The 8864-nt window shown below is 41.3% G+C and overlaps 1 protein-coding gene across 4 annotated transcripts in view; it reads left to right on the top strand.

Moving 5' to 3' along the window:
• Nucleotides 1-7082, top strand: part of ITPK1 (inositol-tetrakisphosphate 1-kinase) — a 154360-nt gene extending 147278 nt beyond the window's left edge. For all 4 annotated transcript variants that reach the window (XM_071745732.1, XM_071745730.1, XM_071745731.1 and 1 more), the window contains one exon: nucleotides 492-7082. In XM_071745732.1, the coding sequence (XP_071601833.1) occupies nucleotides 492-814 (323 nt within the window). In that variant the 3' untranslated portion in view covers nucleotides 815-7082. The remainder of the gene's footprint in view (nucleotides 1-491) is intronic.
• Nucleotides 7083-8864: the final 1782 nt, after the last annotated feature.

Consider the following 8864-nt stretch of genomic DNA (forward strand, 5'->3'; position numbering starts at 1 on the left):
ATCCCTCCTGTTCTCTGAGGTTTCCCTAACAGAAGGTATTGCTGAGCAAATTTTGGAGAGGGTCCAGACTCTCAAAGAGCTGCATTAGAGCCACATTCCACAGTAAACCTGGAAACAGGATGCAGAAGATCGACTTTGTACCACAGAGTTTGTAACTTCGGGAAAAACCTGGACTTGGCAAGAAATTACAGAATACACCCAGAATTTTGTATACAAATATATCCTTGGGAGGAAAAAAGAAAAAGAAAATCTGAAAAATGACTTTTTCTTATTGAGCAAAAGTATTTTTGTCTTTGTTCCTCTTTATGCTAATCTGCTCATGCAGTCACTTGAAAATGATGTCATGGAAAAGAAACTTTTTTATTAGAACTTGGAGGGTAAGGGCGACCCAAGAAATAATCTGGTAGAGGAAGCTTTTCAACTATATAACTTACGAAAATGACTTAATTGCCTTTTTTTTTCTCTCTCTCCTTCATTTTCCCCCTTTTCAGGTTACGAAGGTGTATCTGAATTTTTCACAGATCTCCTGAACCACATAGCTGCTGTCCTGCAGGGTCAGGCACCTGAGGTGACTCAGCTAAACCGCAGCAAGCTCCTGGCAGAGCAGAGCAGTGGGATCATGGATGAGCGGATATGCTGCTCTAGCACGGGCTGTCTCAGCGTCATGGGAAAAGACTCCTCCTGGATTGTGGAAAGTGAGACCAACAGCTCAGTAAAACTGCAACACCAGAGACTAGGCTGCAACTCAGCAGTGTCCCCCAGCTTCCAGCAGCACTGCGTCGCTACGTTGGCAACAAAAGCTTCTTCTCAATAACTTGCCGATGCCATGGACTGAGAGAAAGCCACAGGGATACAACTGTGGTCCCAAAAACCAGATAAGGCTATAACAATACAATTGTGAAAAATGAAAAAATCAACACAAAACAAAACACAAAAAAGCAGAATAAAAAACACCTTCCATTTGATATAACCTGATTTCCTGATGAAATGGACTGAAAGATGGAGAGCAAGAAGGTGATTCAGATCCATTTTGTCAGATTCCAGTTGCAAATCTGTAGTGAGTTTACACACATGTGGGTTTTAACACTAGTCCTTTCATTGTGGGAGGGTTGCTCTTTCATTTCTATTGTTCTTTGTAATCACTGGTGACCAGCATTTAAAAATCGGACCTCATGGTATCAAGAAGATAATAATGTTGAAATGCAGTGTCTGAATGTAACAGATTTTTTCCTAAAATACTCCCTGTTCCTTTTTTCTAGGCAGGCCATTGCAAAAGAAAGCTAAGACAACTTCAGTATCACTAAACCAAATCTCTTGAAACTTTGACCAGTCAAGATGTTGACAAGTGGCTTGCTGTGAAGCTGTGGCACTTGGAGTGGAACAGAGCAGACTGGTTGTTCAGGGTGACCACCCCAGTTCCAGCTTTGCAGTTCTTTCCCAGGCCTCATTGCTACAGTCAAAAGCAGCTCAGCTCCTACCCACGCTTGCCAACAGCGACACGTGTTTGGTCCAGACAGGGTGCTGATAGTTAGGCTGAGTGATTTAGTAGATTGAATATCATCCTTTCAGTACTCTGCTAGTGGTGAAATCCTAGAAGAGTTAATAGAAGCAGCTTATCTCCTATCAGAGAATTTAATTCTCTCTCCATTGCACTTGTGAGGACTCTGGAATGGCTCTGCAAAAAGGCTGACAGAGAGCTACATATTTTCCTTGGAGCTGTGCACCTGACCTGTAGATCCTAAGGGGTAACACAGGTGCTGCCTTCCACAGATCCCTGCTGCTTTGCATTTTCTTTTAATTTTGCAAATTAAATATAAACAGAATTGTGTACCTTTGTATGAGGTCAAAGTTATGACAGCTCTAGCTTAGAGACCACATTATTTTGTTTCAAGCTGTCAGATGAGGCCATGGGGTAATTTACAGTAGTGCTTTATACTAGTTGTAAACTATAGCAGAGCCAAATTGTATCCTCTTACATACACAATAGTAAACCTACAGTGTTCACCCTCTATCACATCTTCTAGCATGGCAGCATTTTCTGCTCTAGAAAATTCCTGAATCTTTTGCCAATTCAAAACACTAAACTGGAAGTACCCGAGTCTGTCAGCGCTGAGTACAGAGACACCATTTTGGTAGACAGAGTGGCCTTTGCTTTGCTATATAAGCCCTAAAATATATTTAAGAGGTGTGGTGTTAAGAAAATTTCTTAGTTGAGCTCCTAGCTTGCAGATACGGGAATTTCTGTCTTCCTGTAGCAGGTATTTGTAATGCATCCATCACTGCAGCGTGTAATACCCGTTTGTTTAGTAGCATGTGTTAGGAATCTTCTTAAAAGGAAAGGAACTAGAGCTTAAAGCCCAGGTGGACAGTGGATAGAGGAGTAAACTGTGTAAAAGATGTCACCACCCTACCTGATGGTGCCAGTCCTGAAGGTGAATAAGTCTGGAAGAGTGTTGTGTAGCAGTTTGTTTGTGTTAACTTTTCCTAAAGAGAGATCAGGTTTGTTCCCAAAATTGCATTTGTGGAAATTCCCTGAAGCCAGGGTTGGATTTTTGGGCATGATTTAAGAAGAGATTATTCCACCTGTAGAGGGGTTGCTAACTTGAATATATTTCTATAGGGACTGGAAGGATGCTGTGAGTGTGGTACCTGTCAGATTCCAGGGTGCACATAAATGCAGTCAGCTTCCTAAGCTATTGCAGATCAGTTCTGAGCTGGGCACGCTTCCCAACCCGTGTATGGCAGGATCCCATGTGGTCTGCAGCTTGCAGGTCTCCAGTGGTCGTGTTATGAGTGAGTCAGATGTACATAGGTAAGGGTTTTTAAAAGTATTCATGATAGACCAAACCTTTCGTAAAGCCATGACTGAAATAAAATTGACATCTACAGTTTGAGGTTTGTTTTTGTTTGTTTAAAATAAAAAAGTGTTTTTATGTTACATGTGTAACAAAAGATACCCTCAGGAAGGAACTTGCCAGTGCATATTTTTGTATGGTACTTTCTTGTAACCAGCTGGTGGAGTGTTTGTAGACTTGCCTTTTGCTCCCTTTATTACAATAGCTTGGGGTGGGTTTTTGGGGTGTTTTGTTTGTTTGTTTGTTTTTTTAATGGGTGATGGGGAAGAAGCAATGATGTTAAAATGGGTTAGTAACTCATGGCTTTCAAACTAAGTATGTTTACATGAATCTGAGTGTTGGATCCAATGGAAATGTCTGTATGCTGTTTCCTAGTTAGAACATCAAATAAGAATTTTCTTTTCCTGGCTGCCTTCTGAATTTTGGTTGGCCTATTTTGCACTGCTTTATTTCTCCAAAATAAACTACTGAAATATAATTGTGCATTTTAAACTTGTTTACAAATGATTGTTAGAAGTTTGTTTTGTAATTCTCTGAAGGCTTGCAGAAATACTATATTTAAATATTAGTCCAGACCCTGGCAGTAAATAGAAAGCAAGTTTAGGTCATTGGTGTGATCAGTGACACTTTTTCCCATAGTCTGTAATTTATTTTTTATTTATCAAATGTATTGGTATCACTTTAATTTACCAGGTGCAGATATTCAGGTACCTGTTGTGATGTGGCATTACAATAGTTTTCACATAAGTTAACATGCAATTGCTGTACTACTCTTATTTCCTTATAGAAATTATTGTTATGGCTTGTATACTCGAATGTTTCTGAGTCACAGGGGCAAACTGAGATACCAGCTTCTAAAAGCCAAACCATAAATTACCAAGTATCCACACATACAATTACATTATTGCAAAACAGTCAAGCATACTTATGTTATTAACCCTGTGCTGAAGTGCTTTTCTGAATTGCTGCCTCGTTTGATAAGTTCAGGATAGTTTTGATTTAAGATAAGCTTCACAGTAAGTTAGTTAGTATTTTATAGTCTTGTCTTTTTTTTGTAAAAGTAGAGGAGTTGAATAATATTAGACCATACCAGAATGCCCTTGCTCTTAAAATTACAGACAATCTGAGGGAGATTTTCTATAACGTCTGTTTAAATTTTGTTATTATGGGTTAGAAAAGGTTCTGCTGTGTTTTCACAGGCATAGCTATTTTTGCTATGTTGATGGGAGCAATTATATTAAAATTACATGGTCACCAGTTCTTTAGGGATCTATTTCTGTTCTGCTTCACTGTTAGAAATCCACAAGAACACCATTAACTTGGCTGGAATTTCTCCAGGCTTTGTTTCAGTGTGATGGAGGAGGTGGGATTCTGGTTTCCACTGTAATTATGTGATTGGCTTCAGTAGGGTGAAGGTTTTTCCCCATTGAGGAGAACTTGAGTGGTATTACTACTGCCAGCAAAGCCATCGCCATCCCCCTCCCCTCTGGCTGACCTTGCCACCCTATGCTTGGGTTTGTAATGGCTGTGCCAGAACCTCCCAGTGGCTCAGTGAAAACCATCCCAGTGAAAAACAAGGAGCATTTTGGTTCTGATGCTTGTGGTTTGTGTAGTACGGAACCACTGCTGGGCCAGTGCTGTTTTGCCTTTGCTTCTGAGCTGTAAATAGCCAATTGACCCGTCTGGTCAGTGGGTAGGGTGCACTTTTAAAATTAATACTATTCAGACAATTGGTATGATAAAGCTGATTAAAGATTGCTATCCTCAATGTGTGAGTGTCTGTGCAGAGGAGGTCCGCAGCAGATTGCTCAGATGGAAAACCACCAGTTTCATTTGTGTTCATAGAGAGTGAGTACAAGTTAAGAACCTGACCCTGAGGCTTCATGAGATAATGTGGATCGCTCAAAATAAAGCCTCAAGTTCTCCAGATAACTACAGGTTGTATCCAGCCATGTGGAGTAGTGGGTAGGCAACATAGGCAGGGCAGAGTCCAAAGGCAACAGAATACATGGGGCCAGAGGTGCTTGAATTGGCTGGCAAGAGGGAGCAAAACAAAGGAAGATGCTTCTGTTGTTTCCATCCAATAAAAACAAATAGAGGTTTGTCAGTTCTTAGACCAATACTGGTTTCCCAAAGTCTTTGTGTGGCAGCAGTGACAAGTCAGTCAGGCTTTTTCACACTAGCTTACAGCCTCGCCTTCAACAGCTGAGCAGAAAACCCTGGATTTTGTTGGTTTTTTTTTTTTAAAGTAATTAGAGTCTATTTTGAGTTTGTAGCAGTCTCCCCATGTGCACACTTCCAGGAGTTTGCTTGCAATACCCTGCTAATTTTCTTTTCATCTCCTTTTTAGTAAGAGATGTATTCATTTCTGTATCCAGTGTACAATTACTTTGTGGTGATGCAACTGTGTGTTTTGTAATCAGGAGTATGTGAAAATGCTTTGTGTAGTTTAAAATATTTCCTTTAATATAATCTCCTCTCACTTTCATAGATAAACAGATACAGCATTGCAGATCACATTGCTGATTTTATTTGTAATATTGCTTTAATACCTATTTCAGAGGAATGTAACCTCCAGAAAAGTATTTTCCACATCTTCACTACCTTTCCCTTTTCACTCTGTGTGAATCCAGGCCATCAACACTTGAGCTTTTGACCAAATAGGTTTTGGATCCTCCTTGGATTTTGTCCTGTTTACACAGCCACAGAAATTACTAAAGAGAGTAAGTTTGTGAAGTTTGAGAGGATTCGGGTATAAATGGAGATTTTAAAGCAATTCCTCAGCAACACAACCACAATAGCTGCTGTAGCAAGCAAAGGCTCTGAATCATTCTTGCTGAGTGCATTCAGGTGGCTGCTGGGGTATAGGATACCCCTGCTGCTGGGATAGTTTTCCTGTGGAAATAAAAAATCCATTGCAAGAAAATATCCCAGATCTGTGATGCAAAAGAAGGATGAGGAGAGCATAGTGCTTGGGAGTAAAATCCTGGCCAGTGGACATTATGATACCAGTGGTTGAGATTTTCAGTCTGTGTTTTTTAATAGCAATTAATGGGGAGATGTTTTGTCTTTTCACCTTTTTTACCCTGAATCCAGTGAGGCTGATGCTAGCAGATATGTCTGGGTCACATGTCCTCATTAGCAGGTGACCTTGCCCAGGGTGCCATGTGTTTGCAGAGGGCTCCTGATGTGTTGGCAGGTTTTTGTTCATGGCCTGGAAAGGTGTTGAAACTCCAGAAATAGTTGAAACAGTGAATGGAGTTCTTGAAAATCAGGTCTTCCTCTTCCATCCTTCTCAAGGAAACACACATTTTATTTCCTTCTTCCTTCTTTACACAGTAGGTTTTAGATATAAATTATTTTAACATTTTTTGTGTGAAAAGTCATATATACGTATATAAAGTTATTAAAAGGTTGAGTATATGTTCAGTTTAAAACAGTGATTTCTTTGTTTCAGATGTTAGCAGCCCCTAAAAATGAGTTGTTTATCATCTTGTTAAGTCAGTGCTGTAAAAAAAAATTAAAAATAAAAGATGTATTAAATGTATCTTTTATTATTTATTTCTGATTCAGTATTCTATACAGCTTGTGTATACCCTTGTGAGAACCACATACTAAAATGTATTCATTCTTAAAACGGAGTAAGAATAATTCCTTGGGATCCCAACAATTTTTAGAAAACTGGCCCTCTGAGTGTGAATAGTGTTGGATATTCTCCTTCACTTTCCAGCATTCCTTCCCACCTAAGCATGGCTGAATTTTGGGGACCATTTTGTGTATGTGCTAAGTTTTGCAAGTTCAGCAGTATCTCTGTTAAAATCCTGCTGTACCGTGTTAACAGAGTGTGTCTTGTGATTTGCTTCAGCCCAGTTCATTATGACTTCTGAAAAAGAAATCCCATTTTGTACTTAAATTTGTATAGAATTATATAAATCCTTAAAAGATTGTGGCTTACTGTAAAACCAAAAATACTTGCTATTTTGCCTCTTACTTCAACTGCATGACTGATCAGCTCTGACAATGAAGATGGTGCTTTCATCTAACAGAATTGATTTCAATGGTAATATGTTCATTCTCTTTTCATTTGCCAAGCACCTGTTTTGGACAATGTTTTGATTTCAACAGTAAAGCAATATGCAGTAGGTATTGTGGCATTATCTCTGTAATTGTTTTGAAGACAGAATTGTCCCTTTCCAACACATAATGAAAATAAATGCCTTATAACAAGTTCTACTTTGCTTTCTGTTTGTGAGCAGACAGGGCAGTGAGGTGAGGCACTCATTGTGGGGAGTCCATTTTCATGAAAAGCTGGATTTTGCCTCCTTCCCTGATGTGGTTCTTTGCCGTTACTTTGGACCTCCTTGTACCAGGAAGATTTGATTTGTTTTTTTATTTCTAATACTAGTGGGGAGTCAGTTATTTTTTTTCTTACTATGTAACACAGCTAAACATCACTGGGATTCAGGCTAGTGCTGTACTGGAGAATTTATTTCTGGCATAGGCTTCTGGGCTGATTCTTCCTTCATCATTCTGGACAGGGAATTCTTGACTGCTCCAAACCGAGCAGGATTTTTCATCAGAGCCTTATTTTCACTAGTGCAGGAAAGATAAATATCTCACCCAGCAGCATTAAATTTTGCTTAGCAACAAGTCCACTCAGCAAGGGCGTTCATGTAAACAGTGCCTGGGGATCAGGACGTGGTGTCAGCCCCAAGGCCAGGCCCTGCTGTGGTGAGCTGAGAGACAGAGTAGAGCAGAGGTACAGCTGGTCTGAGTGCCAGCAGGGCCAGACATGTAGACCTGAGTTTACAAAGGGTTTTATCATTGATGCTATTGGAAGAATCTCGGGGGGGGGGGGAAAGAAAAAAAAAAGTTCATATTTAAATATGAGCAATATGTAAAATGAAACTTACAGCTGGATTAATTCCTAATAACAGACAGTACTGTTTCCATGGAACATCTTTGGTTTCACTTCTGTTCCTAGGTACATTTCCCTGAGGTTAATGGGAGTATGATCTCCGCAGGATGCGGTTGGGAGACTTTCATCATCCTTTGCTGCACTTCCCTCAGCCTTGCTCTGCATTCCATCCCAGCTTGCACCCTGTTCTGGGGTAGCTCTTGGGCTGTGCCTCAGCATTACCACCTCCTGCAGCTGTGTGTCCCCCAGGGCTGGGGGCAAGGACCACTCAGCAGCTCCTCCAGCCCTATCTGGTGAAGCTACTCAGGTGGGTGGAGGACAGCTCTGGACACCCAGTGTCTTCTGTGCCACGAGAACCAGCACCTCAGTGCAATACACTCTGTGGGCCAATGGGGCTGTTGTTTTCAGCAAAAGGAAGGGATATGTCACTCTCAAAGCCTAGCAACCATTCCCTGAGCATCTCAGCTGTTCTTGGTAGCAGATGTTGTGGGGCAAACTGGGTGGTGAGATAGAGCCCGGGCAGTCGGATGCTCTTTTCCTCTCCTGCCAATATACACAGAAAAATTTTGGGGTCAATACACACAGAGATTTTTGGGGCAAGCTTCCCCAGCCCAGTCCTCCATCCAGCCAGTGGCCTGTAGCCCAAAAGGATGGGGAAGGTTCTGCCTCTTAGTGTGGTGCCAGCAGGTCACCATGGCTCCTGCAAGCCGAAACACAGGAGGGGAAGCCCCTCAGGACCAGCTGCTACCAGCAGGACAATACAGACCAGCAGTTTCCCTCATGAGTAGCCTATTTGTTCATTTTTGTTTTGTTTTGACCCACTCATGCATTGTCCAAATAGCTTGACTTGGTAAGGTATTGCCCCAGTGTTTAGACATCTAAACTGTTTTCTTTCTGGTCAACCCCATGTTCATCCATGAGCTATGGATGTGACACACATCTCACTGAGGCACCGGGGACACCCAGTGCTGGGGCTGGGCTTGTACAGCACTGCTGGACCCCAGGTAGGCAGGGAGAGCCCGTCCTGCCTGGGAGCTTGGACCATAAGAGCCCATGTGCTGATGACCAAGACTGAAACTGCCAAAACAAAA

This window comes from Heliangelus exortis, chromosome 5, assembly GCF_036169615.1.
Source record: "Heliangelus exortis chromosome 5, bHelExo1.hap1, whole genome shotgun sequence".
NCBI classification, from domain to species: Eukaryota; Metazoa; Chordata; class Aves; order Apodiformes; family Trochilidae; genus Heliangelus; species Heliangelus exortis.